This window comes from Nelumbo nucifera, chromosome 3 (genome assembly GCF_055504915.1).
Source record: "Nelumbo nucifera cultivar China Antique chromosome 3, China Antique-T2T, whole genome shotgun sequence".
NCBI classification, from domain to species: domain Eukaryota; kingdom Viridiplantae; phylum Streptophyta; class Magnoliopsida; order Proteales; family Nelumbonaceae; genus Nelumbo; species Nelumbo nucifera.
In genome coordinates this window covers 6223165-6240707 of record NC_142651.1, presented here as the reverse complement: position 1 = coordinate 6240707, position 17543 = coordinate 6223165, and the positions used below count along the sequence as shown (strand labels likewise).

Sequence of the window (17543 nt, the reverse complement as noted above, 5' to 3'; positions counted from 1 at the left end):
TGAATTTTCTTTTCATGAAGCCCACCCATTAGTAGGCAAAGAAAATTTGAGTTGTTAATACTCAAGAGAACAATAAATCAGGAAAAAAAAAAAGAAAAATTAAAACAAAAAAAAAAAGAGAAACAAGGGTTTCTTCTTTCGGGTTCTTTGAGTACTCATAGGTGAAGGCAACAGACAACAACCCTGTCTTCCAAGTGAGAACATTTAGAAACACAAAGAGGAAAAACCGCCGAATGAAGAAAACCTCTCGTTGAACTACTGGTCCTCTACGCACATGCACATACTCCTTTGCCCCAACACCCGAGTCCTTAGTATTTGCCTCTACGAAGGGATCAAAGGTAATAGAAATCTGGATGTCAAGTTGACATGAACATTGGTTATTGAAAGTGGAGGACTACAAACGGAGCTCGTTTTATATTCTAATCACAAATACCAAGAGTTTATCTGAATTAGGGTTTTGAAGTTGAATAAGAAAAAGGTCGACTGAAGAGGAAAAGGAGATAACATGCCAGCAGGGGTGTTTTGATAAAATAGATGCAAATAAATTTGTAAAAGGGTAAAATGGGTGTTTGGAAAAAATGATTAGTCGATTTAACATTTTTCGTTATGGTCATCGACAAAAAGGAAGTTTTTGTCGAATTATTTAAAAATCTAAGGGAGTATTTTTGGTAAAATAAAACTATAGGAGAGATTTTTATGATTGTCAAAAACTTCATGAGAGGTTTTTGTATTTTACCCTAAAAACTAAAATGTCATCTATTTTGATTTTTGTACTCAGGTGGACTATAAGAGAATTGCAATTGCAACCATGTATAAACAGTATTATCATCTGGTCGTCCAAGTATTAATCAGTTCCATTCCGTGGTATGTCGAATGTCCCATCCACTATATTTGAAATCCATAAGTTGCTTGATCTCAAGTCCCCAGTTTGAAGGGAGTCGGGGCTCTGAGGAAAACGGACCTTCAAGGAGTTTCCTGCTTTGCTCATTTGTAATTGATTAGTGAGAATTAAGCAAGAGTGAATTTGAAAAGTTGCTGCTCCGACTGTCAATTTCCGTGTGCCCTTATCACCACATGACATCTCAACCAATCCAAGGGAAGGATTGCTATTTGGCTGATTGCTACCCACCCGATCGAGTACTCTTGTGTGGAAGAGGAGAGAAAGTGATAAGAAAAGGAGCCCAAGTGTAAGAATATGAGGTCCATATGACACGGATGGATTGCAATCTCCGGATAAGAGAAGGATCTTGAAGACATATTTCAATTGGATTACCATTCTGCCTTCCTCTGACACAAATCTATATTCTACCTTTGAAGGTTGAAGGTTGAAGCTTGAAGCCAGCGGTCTATCTCCTCTTCGAGTGTTCTGATCTCTCCCTTTGCTGAGACCCTCAAGAAAGTCACAGTGTACGTGAAGAAGGTCGCAATGGCAACGACTATAGCTACAATGGCCATGCTCAATGCTAAATGCTTCAGCATCAAATCAGCTTCACCCAATAATCTCAACGCCTCCAATAAGCCATCTGTAAAACCCATCTCCCTCCTTTCCCTTCAAAACCTCCCCAAAGGCCTTATCACTTCCAAATCCTCGGACGGTTCAAACTTGGCAGGGACTGCTATCGCTGGTGCCATCTTCTCTACATTGAGTTCTTGCGATCCAGCCTTGGCAGCCCAACAAATTGCAGAGATCGCCGAAGGCGATAACCGTGGGCTTGCATTACTACTGCCCATAATCCCCGCGATTGCTTGGGTGCTCTTCAACATTCTTCAACCGGCTCTCAACCAAATTAACCGAATGAGGAGCTCAAAGGGGATCATCGTGGGGCTGGGGCTTGGTGGATTGGTTGCGTCGTCTAGCTTTATGTCTACACCTAGTGCGTCAGCCAGTGAAATTGCCATGATTGCCGACGCTTCCACGAGCGATAGTCGAGGTACGCTTCTGTTGGTGGTTGTTGCTCCGGCTATTCTTTGGGTCCTCTACAACATTCTTCAACCAGCTTTGAACCAGATCAACAGGATGAGGTCGCAATAAGATGGAATATTATATATATATATATATATGGGATGGGTGGCTCTGGCTCTTTCAGAAGATTGTTACACCTCTTCTTAATTCTGGATGATTTTCACCCCCTTCTCTCCATTTTGTTTTTTCCTTTCTCACTCTAGTTGTTGCATGGTGGATACTCATAGATGGTTATCTGAATTGAATTGTATCTCTGTAGGGTTCATGTATATCAAAGCTATATGGTTAATTTCTGTATCTACTCTTTTTTTTTTTTCTCTTTTGCTGGTTACTTACATTGGTGTACTTGGTGCACTGCTGGATTTTGGAAATTCATACAAAATACAAAATCACGCCTTGATTAATAACTTCAACTACTATTAGGGTAGTTGTATTATTTAAATATCTTATGGTTTAAATGTTATGATGGTAAGTTGGTTTCCTAGGAAAAAGTAAAGAAATGCTGAAGAATATTGAAGATTCTTTGAACGGCTTTGTATCTGTTGAAAACCAAACCATTCTGATCCTTTCCAAAAAAAATAAACAAAAAGAAAGAAAAACAGAGTCATGGTTTGAACGGTTTTGTATCTGTTTTCATATCAAATTCATTGTCTTGCCACTTCTTATTAAGTTAATAAAAACTTAATTAAAAACTATAATATATATATATATATATATAAAGAAGAAAATTATGAATAACCTTGGACAGAAAAGGTTAATTTCTTGGGAGGTTATAGAAAGAGACCATCTGGGTTCATTTCTTTAAGAGGCAAATCTATACTAATATCCTCTTGTTTTCCTTCCTTTGGAGGCCGCCGGGCCGAGGCCCATACTTCTTTGAAGGTATCAATTGGGCCAAAGAGTGTGGCTGTAGTCATGTTGAGGTTGAAGGTGATGCATCAAACCCCATGGCAGATTATCGAGGAGTGCAGAGACACATCACACATGGTTTAGTTTGTTTGCGGACTGTGTGTTGTGTTTACCCACACACCTCGATCGGACAATAAGGCTATTCATTTCCTTGCTAAAGAAAATATTTACTATTTATAACTGTAGGACCATTTGTACCTTGGAGTATATTCCCAGTTTCTACGCCTCATACTGGACAATGATACCTTATCAGTAGAGCCTCAAAATCTGCACCGATTGATCTTCGAATGCTCCCGTTTCTCCTGCCAGGTCACCCTCGGTTGTTTCCACGTGTTGGGTGGCCAAGAGGTCGGGCCAAATCTTCCTCCATTAATTGCCCTCCATTTCTCGCGCTAAGGGTCTTGCCCTAGCGCGGGGAGTTTGCGAGGTGACGGGCGGATTTGACCCGTACTTCAAACCGGTTGACTGATGGCGTGAACTGTGCGTACATCAGAAGATTTTCGGATTCCTCGAGCACCAAAAAGTCAGAAAACGCGCCAATCCGTCTTTAAATGTTGGGAGACGTGACGACGGGCGTTATTTCAAATTCAAAAAATGCGCCACTGCTGCCTTCAATGCTGGGAGACATGCGCCGGCATCGCTTCAGTTTCCAAAGATGTGCGGCCAGTCACGTCTCGGTCTTAGGAGGCGTGCGGTCAGCTTGATCGTGAGCCGTTGGATTTGCCTCGATCAGAGCCGTTGGTTTTCGGTCACTGTGGGTATAAATAGTGGGGGACCCCCAGTCGCTTTCCTTCGCCATTCTCCTGCATTCGCTTCTTGAGCTCGCGTCCAAGTTTAGCTCGCGTCAACCTTTCGTAGTTCGTTAGCTTTTTCTGGGTGAGTCAGTGCATTCTTTCTGGTTTTCCTTTCCTCCCGATGTCTAGCTCGGACAGCTTAGACAGCTTCTTGAGGGGGTTAGACGCAGGTTCCACGAACCGAGCTGCGGACCCCGACAGCCTTAGTGAGCCCGAGGTAGAGCTCGAGGGAGAGCTCAAGGAAGAGTTCGAACCCGTAGGTCGAGTCGCCTCGGGTAGTTTGGCATCCTCCTCCCGTCGAGGTTGGACGTTAGACAAGTTCGGGTCCTCAACCATGACGCCTGAGGGGCTTGACTCCCTTATCACCCAGTTCAACTTGCCCGGGGAGTATACTTACTTTATACCCTCGGGCGACTTCCCTTGGGAACACGGTCAGGACGAGATCGTGATATTCCGGGAGCAGCTTGTCGCCAGGCTGCGCCTACCTTTCCATCCTCTTATCGTCGAGGTTATGAACCACTTCGGCATCACCGTCGGTCAGCTCCACCCGAACTCTATCCGCAACCTAGTTGGGACTATCTCCCTCTTTTGCGAACACATTCTGCCTTTAGACCTAGAGATCTTCTCTTCTATTCTCAAGCTTAAGAAGCAAGCGGGTCCCCTTCCCGGGCGTAGGCGGGCGTACTACCTGTCTCCTTGCCCGGGGTTCAAGCTTTTACACGATCTTCCCAACAAGGTCCCGGTGTGGAAACGGGACTACTTCGTGGTACGAAGTGCAACGGGGTGACCGTTCCAAACCGGGTGGGGGTTGGCTGCCCCTGACCCCGGTGTTACGCTAGATAGGGAAACGGCGAAGGGCCTCCGGGACTGGGCCCGGCTCGGGCTAAAATGCCACCATTATCTGACAGAGGCCAAGCTCATCCAGGCCGGCCTGAGTTCGGGTAGTTTCCTTGCTCAGAGGCTTGCCTTTGTTTTTGCTTTCCATTCTTTCGTTTTCTTGATGCCGAGCTCTTTTTGCAAGTGTGATGGACGCAGAAAAGACTCGCGGTGGGAACCTGTTTCATGCCAAGAAGAGGAGGAAGCGAGTTGCCAAACGGACTCGTGCCGAACTACCCCGAGATGGCCCCTCCAGTACAAGAAGCGGCAGGGGCCCCTTACACCGAGGCTGCTTATACGGGGGCTCCTTACGCTGAGGCTGCTTATATGCGGGCTGGGCCTTCAGGCTCGGGAGTCCAAGGCGAGTTCAGGAGCGTGCTGTCGTCGAACCACGCTCTTCGAAAAAGTAAGGAGACCGTTTACCCTGAGGAGGTCTTGGCGTGGGCCGAGCTTCCTTTGAACCACGTAGCCGGGCGTGCTGCCTCTTATGCCATGGTGGTAAGTCTACGACTTTTGGTCGGACTCCTTGTCATTACCTTTCTCGCTATTACTCTTTTAACATTGTCGTTATTTTTCTTTTCGGCAGGTGAACTCCTCCATCCATGCTTTAGCGGCCCAAGCGAAAAGGAGCTCGAGGCGGACACGAGCTGCCGAAGAGGCTTCCCGCGCTGCCGAAGCGGCTTCTCGCGCTGCACAGACTAGGCTGGCGAGGTCTCAAAGAGACACCGAGGCCCTAGGAGTGGTGGTGAAGCACATGGCGGACCTAAGGCTGGACTTGCAGCATCAGGTCGAATACCTTCAGGAGGATATTAGGGAGAGGACTAAGATCTTTTCTCAGGGCATCGAGGATGCCAAGAAGAAGGTCGTCGATGACTATATCGCCTCGCCGCGCTTTGACGACCTGATGGTGGGCTCGTACAGAAGGGGTTTTAAACTGAGCCGGTGGATGATCAGGAACACGTACCCCGAGCTCAACATCAGCGCCATAACTACTTCGCGCATTACTCAGGAGATGGCCAACGCGGATGATGGTGAACCAGATTCTGAGGATGAGGCAGGACCTTCGGGTATCATTGAAGTGCCTTCCGAGGGCGAGGAAGATGTACCTCTGGGCTTGTGAGCTCGCTTCTGTGATTTTTTTTTGGAATGTACACAGAGTATTCTGCAATGAAATGTCCTCCTTTTGGTTAAGTGTTGTTCTGTCACCCTCTCTTTTTTCCGAACTGACTATATGCCTTAGATGATGAGATGCCGATGTCCTTATCAGCTCGCTGTTAGCACTTTGCCTGTCAGCTTGGTGTTAGCATTTTGCCTTTGCTTGCCCATGCCGAAGAGGTGACTAAATCTTATGGTGCCGAGGTCCTTGTTAGCTCGACATTCTAGCCCTTAGGCTCTGGTAGCGACTTCTGGTCCACTTTGCTTGGTGATTTATAGGTAGTATCGTCTTAAGTTGACGACATTCTACGCCCGGGATACTTGTTTGCCCTCTAGGGTTTCGAGCTCGTATGCTCCCCCGAGTGTTTTCTTTACTCGGTAGGGTCCTTCCTAGTTCGGTCCGAGTTTTCCAACGCCGGGCTCGGGTGCCATGATCTTACGGAGGACCAGGTCGCCGATGCGGAAGTTCCGCTTTTTTACTCTAGCATTGTAGTATCGAGCTACTCTTTGCTGGTAAGCTGCGGTCCAGATGTACGCGAGGTCTCTTACCTCATCGAGTAGATCGAGGTTGGTACGTAGCTCGTCTCCGTTTGTCTGATCGTCGTATGCTTCTAGTCGTAGTGTGGGTACTTCGATCTCCGTCGGTATTACTGCTTTGGTGCCGTAGGTGAGGTTAAAGGGGGTCTCTCCCGTGGCGGTTTTTTCCGTAGTTCGGTGAGCCCATAGAACACTTGGTAGCTCGTCCGCCCACAACCCTTTAGCTCGGTCTAGTCGCGCTTTCAGCCCGCGGAGGATAGATCTGTTCATAACTTCTGCTTAACCGTTTGCCTGCAGGTGCACGACCGATGTGAAGTTCTGCCGAATCTCCATATCTTGGCACCATTCCTGAAATTTGAAGTCCTCGAATTGCTTGCCATTGTCAGAGATCAGTACCCGAGGTAACCCGAAGCGACATACTATGTTCTTCCAAAAGAAATTATGTACGTTTCGAGCTGTGACTGTTGCGAGAGGTTCATCTTCTACCCACTTTGTGAAGTAATCTACCGCTACCACTATGAACTTCCTCCCACCTGTTGCTGGCGGGAATGGCCCCAAGAGGTCGATGCCCCATTGCGCAAAGGGCCATGGACTAGTGAGATACTTGAGGTCGGTGGCAGGCTGATGGTGGATATTGCCATGCTTCTGACACTTGTCACATTTTCTGACGAGCTCGATGGCCTCTACCTTCATCGTTGGCCAGTAGTACCCTTGTCGAAGTGCCTTTTGGGCGAGGGCCCTGCCCCCCAAGTGTCCGCCGCATAGACCTTCATGAGTGTCGCGGAGTACGAGCTCGGCTTCGGCAGGTCGCAAGCAACGCAAGTAGGGGAGCATGTAGGATCGTCGGTACAGCCGTTCGTCTATTATGACATATTTGGCTGCTTGGTGCTGCACCCTTCTGGCTGCATTGCGATCTATAGGGAGGGTTCATCTAGCAAGAAGCTCACGAGTGGGTCGATCTAGCTCGGCTTTGCTTCAAGGACGGGAGTGACCTCCTCTGCCCCCCGAGAATGCTAGGCCGAGGTAAGTCCTCTATGTACACGGTTCTCATGGCGTTGTGACTGGTGCTGGCTAACCGGGACAGGGTGTTGGCCTCAGTGTTCTCTAACCTCGGGATTTTCTTGATGAAGTGTGACTGGAAGTTGAGTAGAGCATCCTTTACCTTTGCCAAGTAGGCGATCATAGTTAGCTCGCGTGCTTCGTATTCGCCCGTAACCTGGTTGACCACAAGCTGGGAATCGCTGTAGATAACTATGTGTTTCGCTCTTACCTCTTGCGCTAGGGCCAGCCCGACTATCAATGCCTCGTACTCCGCCTCGTTGTTGGATGCCGCAAACTCAAAGCCTAGCACGTATTCCAATTTCGTGCCACCTGGGCCGTGTAGGACTATTCCAGCCCCGCTGCCCTATTGGTTCGAGGAGCCATCTACGTGAAGGATCCAGGGCTCCTCATCCCAGTTCACACTTGGCCCAACTAGGAGAGATGCCACCCTGGCTGCTACCTCACGGGGTTCAGACTCTATTGGCTTGGGAGCTCCGGGCTCACCCGAACGGGGGATCTCGGGCTCAACCGGCCTGGGGACTTCGGAGCTGAACGTGCACTCGGCGATGAAATCTACTAAGGCTTGGGCCTTAATAGCAGTTCGTGGCTTATATTGGAGGTTGCACTCACTGAGCTCGATGGTCCACTTCGTCAACCAACCGGAAACCTCGGGCTTGAGTAAGACTTGCCTCAGAGGTTTGTCAGTCAAGACGATGACAGTGTGAGACAGGAAATATGGACAGAGTTTCCGAGCTGCAATTATCAGTGCGTATGCCAACTTTTCTATCTGCGGGTATCTCGTCTCTGCTCCCTACAAAATTTACTAACATAATAGATGGGTCGTTGGACCCGATTTACTTCTTTTATTAGTACCGAACTGACCACCTCGTCGCTTGCCGAGAGGTATAGTTCTAAGACATCACCCTCCTCGGGCCTGGTTAAGACCGACACACTAGTGAGGTATTTCTTGAGCTCGTCAAACGCGAGCTGGCAGTTTGGGGTCCATTCGAACCCTTTGCCTTTAATTGCCTTAAAGAAAGACAGGCAGCGGTCTGCCGACTTAGACATAAAGCGGCCCAGGGCGGCTATGCGGCCATTTAACCTTTGGACCTCCTTTAATTTCCGGGGCGGTCTCATGTCTATGATTGCCTTAATTTTGTCCGGGTTGGCTTCAATGCCGTGCCGGTTAACGATGTGCCCTAGGAACTTGCCCGAGGTGACACCGAAGATACATTTGTTCGGATTTAGTCTCATGTTGAATTGTCTCAGGATTTGAAATACAGAACGCAAATCGTGTATTAATTCGTGCGAGAACTGTGTCTTGACGACCATGCCGTCTACATAGCACTCTATCTTTGTGTCAATTAAGGGTTTAAACAGCTTATTCACAAGCCTTTGAAAGGTTGCCCCAGCATTTTTTAATCTGAAGGGCATAACCTTGTAACAGTATAGGCTGAACTCTGTGATGAACGAGGTCTTTTCCTCGTCGGCCGAATCCATTATGATTTGGTTTTAGCCTGAATAGGCATCTAAGAAGCTTAGCAACTCGTGCCTCGAGGTCGCGTCTACCAAGCGGTCGATTTTGGGCAGTGGGAAGCAGTCTTTTGGGCAGGCCTGATTCAGGTCAGTGTAGTCGACGCACATTCGCCACTTGTCGTTGGCCTTCTGTACCAGAATGGGGTTGGCTACCCAGCTCGGGTAATGGACTTCTCTTACGAAGTCGGCTGCGAGAAGCTTCGTGACCTCCTCGTCGACTGCTTTCCATCGCTCCGGGGCTAGGTTGCGTTTCTTCTATCTAACGGGCCTAACTTCAGGATCGGTATTAAGTTTGTGAGTTATAAGGTTGGAGTCAATACTGGGCATATTGGCCGCGGACCATGCAAAAATATCTAAATTTTGAAGTAAGAAACTTACCAGTTCGGATCGTAGAGGTTCCTGGATGGAAGCACCGTTTGTAGCGTCCGAGCTGGGTCCACAACTGAAGTTGGGATCGCGACCGTTTCTTCTGTGGGCGCATCTTGTACTTCGCCAGCTCACACGGGAGCCTTGGAAGGCTCGACCAGTAAGGGCTCCTATGTAGCCTGTTGGCTGCCAACTCCCGCAGAAGCCAATTGATGTAACCGTTTTTGGTCATGTACCAATTTTTGTGATGTATCAATTTTTTTGGCTAAGTACCTTGTCATTTGACCTGCTCCCAGGTGGCCTGTGACTCAGAGGATGATGGAGCTCCCTGGTGGCGAACTGCCTAGTGATGAGCTACTTGGTGGCGAACTCCCTGGTGGTGAGCTACTTGGTGATGAGCTCCCTGGTGGAGAACTACTTGGTGACGAGCCGATCAGGTGGGTGCTTTGGAGCTATGATTGCGCTGCATCAGCTTTGTAATGCTGGTCACCTACTCCTACAAGAAGCTACTAGGAGCTCGACCTTCGGGGGCAGCACTACTAACTTTAGGTCGCCAGTTCACATGGGAGCCTTGGAAGGCTCGACCAGTAAGGGCGCCTATGTAGTCTGTTGGCCGCCAACTCCCACGGAAGCCACGAAGAGCTCATCTTTGTAGGGGGGACCTTGCGAAGAGGACCGATGAGGCTTTAACTGAATTGAAAGTAAACTTAGTCTGTTAGCTACCTGCGTAGTCTTTGAGTTCATAAAAAATGTAAACTATAAAGTGAGAGCTTCAATTTCTAAAAAGTGAGGACTTAGCTTTCTAGGAGAAGAGAACTTAGCTTTTGTAAGATGAGAACTTAGCTTTTGTAGGATGAGAACTTAGCTTTTTGTAGCGTGTTCCCACAGACGGCGCCAATTGATGGAGCGCAATCCAGTTGGTCCTAGCTGTCAACGATCTTGTCTCTGACTGGAGCAAAAGGTGCCTGAAATGGGGAAGAAAGCGAGTAGTCTCCGGGGAGGAACCCGGTGAGAGTGCTCCGAAGCTCAAGTTAGTATTTTCTTAAAGGCAAGAAAAAAACCAAATGGTGCAAAGCTATCACGTACCTCCATTCTTGGGGGGAAGAGAACCTTTTATATCCACTTCGCGCACTCACTCCCAAGCTCCTGTCAGGTCGGGTATCATTACCTCAGCACTTCTGCCAATTCGGGTGTCATCACCTTTGCTGGGGCAGACAACCGCCACTGCTCTCTTTGTCGGAGCCGTCTCTGTAACTGGAGGTGGCGGTGGCAGGTGGCCGTTGAAGTGCGGCTGTCAAGCATCAGATCCTAAGTCAGTCAGGCGCGCCGCCTCAGGATACGGACTCCTTTGGTGTCAGGTATGGGTATTCTGTTCGGCGGCCTGGAGACGAAGTGTCGGAGTGGTGTGCGAGGTGAAGTCTTGAGTTCGGATAGAAGTGTGGCCCGAACTGCCCTGGGGTGGGCCAGTTCGGGTTGTTGCCCATTGCGCTCCTCGTAAGGCTCGGGGTGAAAGGGAGAGTTCAGGCTCCTTTTGGGGAGCTCGGACCACGGGTTCCTCTTCTCGGAGCTCGTGCCTTGAGCGCACTGCCGTGCCGAGCTGTTGCTCTTGCCAGGTCACCCTCGAGTGTTTTCACGTGTTGGGTGGCCAAGAAGTCGGGCCAAATCTTCCTCCATCAATAATTATGTTTGGTTTGAAGGAAAAGATAAGAAAAGAAAAGGAAAAATGGGGAAACCTATACAAGATTTGTGAAGGTTTTCCTATTTTTTCCTTCCCTTCCCTATTTTCTTTCCTGCTTACTCCATGTTGTTAGGGATGGACAAAAGCATTTGGATGATTTGTGAGTTTTGTATAGCCAACGCATGGGTTATAGGATAGATGAAAATTATTATTTCATATGGAATCGTGCATGTTAATTATGTAATTAAAAGACCCACTTGTAAAATTTAGGTCCAATTAGAGGCTTGCATTTGCATGTCATACAAAAGTTGTTAAATATTCACATTAGGTTTAAAAAGAAAAATAACTGACCAGGAAGAGGAGGAAGTGGGGTTATTTGTTTTTTCTAATTAATTTAAAATAGATAGCTGTGTTTAGTTTGAAGGAAAAAGTAGGGAAAGGAAAAGAAAGGTAGGAAACCTTTACAAATCTTGTATAGGTTTCCCTACTTTTTCCTTCAAAACAAACATAATGTAAAGGTAACAGAGAGGAGAACTTCTCTTCCTTTAACTTCAAACATTAAAAGTGGGGTGATTACGTGTTACAACGCAGTTGGGTGACCAGCCCGAATTGTAAATTTATTGTCTTCAGCTCATCCGGACCCTCCATCAGCAGGGTGATTGTTCAAGGAGCCAAGTGGTTATTCCTTTGGATAACTCATCTTTTTCACCACACACATGACACACCTTTTATATATATATATATAAAGCATTGACATATCTTATTCATCATCATCATCATATCTAAGCCAAGCCTTGTCCCAACAGATTATTACTAAGAAACCAAGAAAAGGTCAATATTTGAGGATGGTTTCTATTAAACAACAACTGCACTTTTCTCCAACTGTGCTGCCAAAAGCCAAAAGAAAAGAGAAAGTGTCTCAAAAAGTGCTTCAAGTGCGACCGATCGATGTTCTTCTCTGGATATTCTCTTCACTTTTTTTTTTTTTTTTTTATGGTCAAAACTCCAAACTCAAACCTATGAAGGTGTGTGGAAGGAAGAACCGATTTCGTATAAATTAAAACACTTGTATTGAGGCATGCATTTGAAGAATCATTAATTGGTTTATCAAAATAATTAAGAAAAAAATTTAATTAGGTGAAATAATATTGAAAGAGTTATTCTCAACACAGATGCTTGTGCAGCATGTTTAGCACATAACCCAGAGAGAGAGAGAGAGACAGAGAGCCTGGGCCTGGGGGTGGTCGAACAACTAGTGTTAGGGTCTTGATTGATCAAGTCTGAATTAGCTTGGCCTATAGGTATAGGGGACTCTCCTACGACCATGAAGACCCACTCTGTATTCGTTCAATAGATTGGAATATCTGAGATTGATCATGTCGTTGAATGGTATATCTATCCTCTTCATGCATCCACATTATAATCCATCTTTATCGTCTCTCATTGGACTTGTTGCCTCTAGCTACTCAAACATGTCACAGCACAAGTAGGTGTAGCGCGTAAGTCGACCAAACCCAACCAATGCTCATTTCAATTCTCAACCCAAAAATGCAAGGCGTTAGAATTAAGATGAAATCTAGTCAGGGACATTAAAGGCTGTATTTGGTTTGAAGGAAAAGGTAGAGAAAAGAAGGGAAAAATAGAGAAACATATATAAGATTTGTAAATGTTTCGCCACCTTTCCCTTTCTTTTCCTACTTTTTCCTTCAAATCAAACACAACCTAAACTTTTAGGTTGAACGATTATTTGAGATGGTATATATTAGGGCCGGCCTCTTTAATCAAATGGTATGGTATTGGATTGTCTGTCGTTGCCCCTATCAAATCTGATTTGAAAGGGTTTGAATCAAGTGGTCTAAGTATTACTAGATTGTGATTATCCCTATCAAACCTGATGGACTTTCACATGAAAGGGCCGACTTGAACCATTATATATTTTTTGAGATGGTATTAGAATCCGTTTGATCAAGCGGTCTAGTATCATTTGCCCCAATGTATCAAATCTGATGGGCTTTCAGGTGGAAGGGCTTGGAAGGATTGTTTGAGATGATGGCATTAGAGACTGTTTGATCAAATCATTGCCACTATCAAATCTGATGGGCTTTAGCGTGAAATGGCATGTCAGAGACTGATTAAACATGTATTTAAGGAGCTTACCCAACAGCTTAAACATTTTGCTGGGTTGAACGTTATTTGAGAGAAAGAAACAAAGGCTCAAAGCCGCGCGTAGATATCATATATACTAGAACTAGATCATTAAGCAGGTACCGTTGACTTTGCTGCCTCAATATCTGAATAAATAAGAAGGAAATCTGGATAAGACTATAATCCCATGACTTGTACCCAATTCTAACCCGCCATGTGTCATTGAAAAAGCCACATCCACCTCCACCTCCACCTCCACCTTCATCAATTCTATCTATAGCTTTACTTCTAACCAGTTAGGCGCAGATGAAAACAAAGACTTCTCCCACTGCATCTCGGATCTAAATGCTCACTTTTAACAGCTTGGTCTGATTTTATTTTTTAAATTTTTTTTTATTTCTTTTTTTAGAACAGGCTGTCTGCTCAGTTCGAACAATTGAACCGTTCGACCCAGGAACCGGACCCCTAATTGATTCATTATCCGGTTTAGTTTTAAAAACCTTGTGGATACCTGCATTAACCAAGCATAATCAAGTTGAGTAAATTCAAGTAATGTTTTCAGTATTTGTAAATAGGGATACGAATCAGGCGGCTCATATTTTGGCGTACTAAGCATGTAAATCTCGAGTCTCACTTTACTATAACTCGAGACTGAACTCACATATAGTTTTCACCCATGTGGGCCAGGATATTTTGCAATAAATGGCAATAGCATTAATAATGATGCAACCAAGTCGGGTTTAAGAAAATCTCGATAGTCTGAGGAAAGCAAAAATATATCTAAAAATTAAAAATTTCATATGGAAATATTGTTTAAATGCTATTGCAGTCAAATAAAACCTTTATAAAAGAAAGCTTGCCATAGATGATATCTGCCCAATTTTCCATCGAGAGACTGAGTCCCTAATGCATTGTTGTTTTGAGTGTGATCATACACAAGCAGTTGGTTTGGCTGCCATCTCAGTGCTAAGGTAAGTAGAGGAACCCATATTTCTTCTTTCAAGCAGTGGATTTCAACATGGCTAGACTTTAGTGTGCAAGAGAAAGATAGAAAGGATCACTTGATTGCCTTTTTGTTTCTAATTCAGTGGAATATTTGGAAATGTAGAAACCTAAAAGTTTTTGAAAATATTGATCTAGATCCAAGATCTACTCTTGTTGTGACTTACAGGATATAGAAGGAGAGAATGAGGATTTCCCAAGCAGAATTTGTAAAAGCTCTTCTCAACCGTATCAAAATCCTAGAATGCCATCTACATCATTTTGGGTAGCTTCAGAGCCAGGTCAGCTAAAACTAAACATGGATGGAAGTTTTTTGAGCCCTAGTTGCTCGGGATATGGTGCTATGTTGAGAGACTCTACAGGAACGGTAGTAGCTGCACTTTTGGTAAAACTAAACTTCCTCTCCCATCCAATCAGAAGCTATGGCTAGGGGTGGATTCGAGTAGAGCTGAGCCGAATAGTATGAGTCGAGCTCGAGCATTTGAGCTAGAACCTTGATCTCGAGCACGACTCAGCTCGAGCTTGACTTGAGAAAAAATGTATTATAAAAATATATATATATATATATATAATATTTTTTATTTGATATTTAAAAATTAAGAATTATAATAATTATTTATTATTATATATAAAACTAAAAATATTATATATATTATTTCTATAATTTTATTATTATTATTATTATGTGTACACACACACACACACTATATATATATATATATATATGTATGTATGTATGTATGTAGCTATTCGAGCTCGGCTCATGAATTGAGCTATATTAGGCTTGAGCTCAGCTCGATTATTAAACAAGCCTATAAATTGGCTTGAGCTTGGCTCGAAGCTTGGTTAAAATCGAGCTGAGCCGAGCTCGAGTAGCTCATGAAGAGCTCGACTTGTGGCCACCCCTAGCTATGGCTTTGCTCAATGGTCTGAAGATTTTGAAAGATTTCGACAAAGTACATATAAAGGTGGGATCAAATTGTCTTCCTCTAGTTCAAGCACTGAACTCTAAGAACTTTGACTTGGCCTCAGATGTTCTATTTCTAAGCAAGAATATTGATGTTGTTACTGCTAGTCTTTTTATTTCTTTTATATATGTAAATAGGCTTTGTAATAGGGTTGCTCATCTATTGGCTAAACAAGGTCTAAAAGAGTTTGGATTGTTTGTTAATGAACTACCTAAGTGGATCCAACATCCAAGGACTAGCCAACCAAGACTTAAATAGACCTTAGGTTGATTTGTATCGTTTGATCTAATATATTTTAGAGAAATTGTCTAAAACTCACCATGAATTTCCAGCATTTCTCTTAAACTCACCACAACTTTTCAAAATGTCTAAAACTCACCATGTCTCTTACTTGACGTTAAATAAACTAACAGGTGTTAATATATTACCATTTTAACCTTCATAGAAAAATATAAAATATATACAAAATAAATAACAGTGTTAATATATTTCCATTTTAATATTTAGACATGAAAAAAAGGAAAAAAGTTCAAAAAATATTTTCAAATATAAAATACATAAAAACATAGAAATTACAAAAAATATAAAAAATTATAGAAAGTGAAAACAAAATAAAAAATATATTTCAAATTATAGAAACTATAGAAATTGAAAAACAAAATCAGAAAATAAAAATTGTAGAAAAACACCAAAAAATTATAGAAAGCATATAAATTGCAAATAAATAACAAAAAATATAGGAAAAATTATAGATTGTAGAAAATAGAAAATATAAAAAACACTCGAAATTATAACAAAACACTAAAAATGCAAAAAAAAAAAACAAGAAAATTGAAAACTGAAAAGACCATTTTTCCTCTAACTCACCATTCAAGGGTAATTTAGTCATGCAAATTATTATTTATGCTAACATGAACACCTCTGTTAAGAAACATTAACGATGCACTAATGGAAAATGAATTTTGGAAAATAAAAACTTACATAGTGAGTTTTAGATATTTTGAAAAATTATGATGAATTTAAGAAAAATATTGAAAACTCATTATTTATTTTACACAATTTCCCTATATTTTATAACCTTGATGTTTTAATCAATAAAATATAGTTTGAACTATCATCAATATATCAATATATATCTATTAAGTTAAAATGTATACGGTATGGGGCTTGAGAATGCAGCAAATGGTATGTAACAGTGAATTCTGCCATTTTTTTTTCTAAAAAATTACAAAAATGCCACAATTGCAGTAGAGATACATAACTTTTTATACTTGAATTTGTTTTAGATGTTTCTTAGTTGTGCTATCTCATAGCTTTTATTTAATGTTTCAAGGGATTTCTGTTGTTACTTGTATCATCGTGATACTATATGATTATTTAATTGGTTTCCTTCCATGTGTGTGCCGATTAGCATTACTTGGCTTGCATTCTTTACTGTGGGGATATGATAGTATCATCGTGATACTATATGATTATTTAATTGCTTCCCTCTAGTGTGTCTGCCTGCCTTGTTGTGTCCCAATTTCTTGTCATTTTTTGTCTTGTCAAAATTCTTTCATGTGTAACTCTGTTGCTTCTTTTTCCCCGCTTTGCTTTTCAAATTTGAGTGGCACACTCAATTTTCCTGAGCTCCAAGATATTGTAGCAACCTTGCTGAAATGATGACCATCCAAATTTAATTTAACCCCTGCAATTTGTGTCCAGCAAAGAAGTCATTGAACATTTGAGGGATTGCATTGTTTTTTCCCTTTATTTTTCTTTTGGTATGGTGTCTTTCTATTATTAATTGAAAAGAAAACCTTGCTGAGTATAGCTCCTCCAATTTGTGCCCACCAAAAGGATGTTTATTACTTCACTGTTTATGCTTTGGCCTTGTACAAATGTGATTAAGTTGAGTATTGAGACATTATGTTATGTGATTCAAATATTTTAAATGGACCAACTTTGTATTTCAAAGATATTCAGTTCCACCTGATCAATTCATTGTGGAAGGAGACTGCCAAATTGTAACAGGTTGGGTTGCAGCAAGTAAAGAGGCTTTGGTTCCCTTAGACTCCTAAATGGGGAAGTGAGTTGGTCATCCAACATAATTCATGTGGTCACCCATATCATCAAATGTCTGAATTTTTAGCAAGGGATGAGATAACAAGAAATACAGGTACTAGGTCTGGGGACTATTGACTTACTTACTTGGCCCAACTTCTTATGAGGTTGTAAGCGTTAGCCCTTGGGCTGTTTTTCATATGGTCTCCTTTGTTTCAAACATTTGAGATGGTTGGGGTTTTTCTCACTTATATCACTAAATTCTTATGAGGTTGTAAGCGTTAGCCCTTGGGCTGTTTTTCATATGGTCTCCTTTGTTTCAAACATTTGAGATGGTTGGGGTTTTTCTCACTTATATCACTAAAATTATGATTTCATGTTCATGATCAGGAATATGAAAGATATACAAGGTTCTAAAATTGGGGGCATTGGGTAAAGAAGAAAAATACTCGAGGTCAAGAGAAATTGAATGAACAAGAATTGGGCGTATGGTGCCATTACTAGCAATTTCCAAGTAAAGAAGAAAAATA

At 43.1% G+C, this 17543-nt stretch overlaps 1 protein-coding gene across 1 annotated transcript; it reads left to right on the top strand.

Moving 5' to 3' along the window:
- Positions 1 to 1225: 1225 nt before the first annotated feature.
- On the top strand, positions 1226 to 2260 carry LOC104593007 (photosystem II reaction center proteins PsbY, chloroplastic-like). The gene has a single exon (XM_010252612.3). The coding sequence runs from the start codon at positions 1427 to 1429 to the stop codon at positions 2030 to 2032; it is 606 nt and encodes a 201-aa protein (XP_010250914.1). The 5' UTR covers positions 1226 to 1426; the 3' UTR covers positions 2033 to 2260.
- Positions 2261 to 17543: the final 15283 nt, after the last annotated feature.

Excerpts from the sequence above, each read along its gene's own strand:
- LOC104593007 (XM_010252612.3), top strand. The coding sequence starts at position 1,427 with ATGGCAACGACTATAGCTACAATGGCCATGCTCAATGCTAAATGCTTC.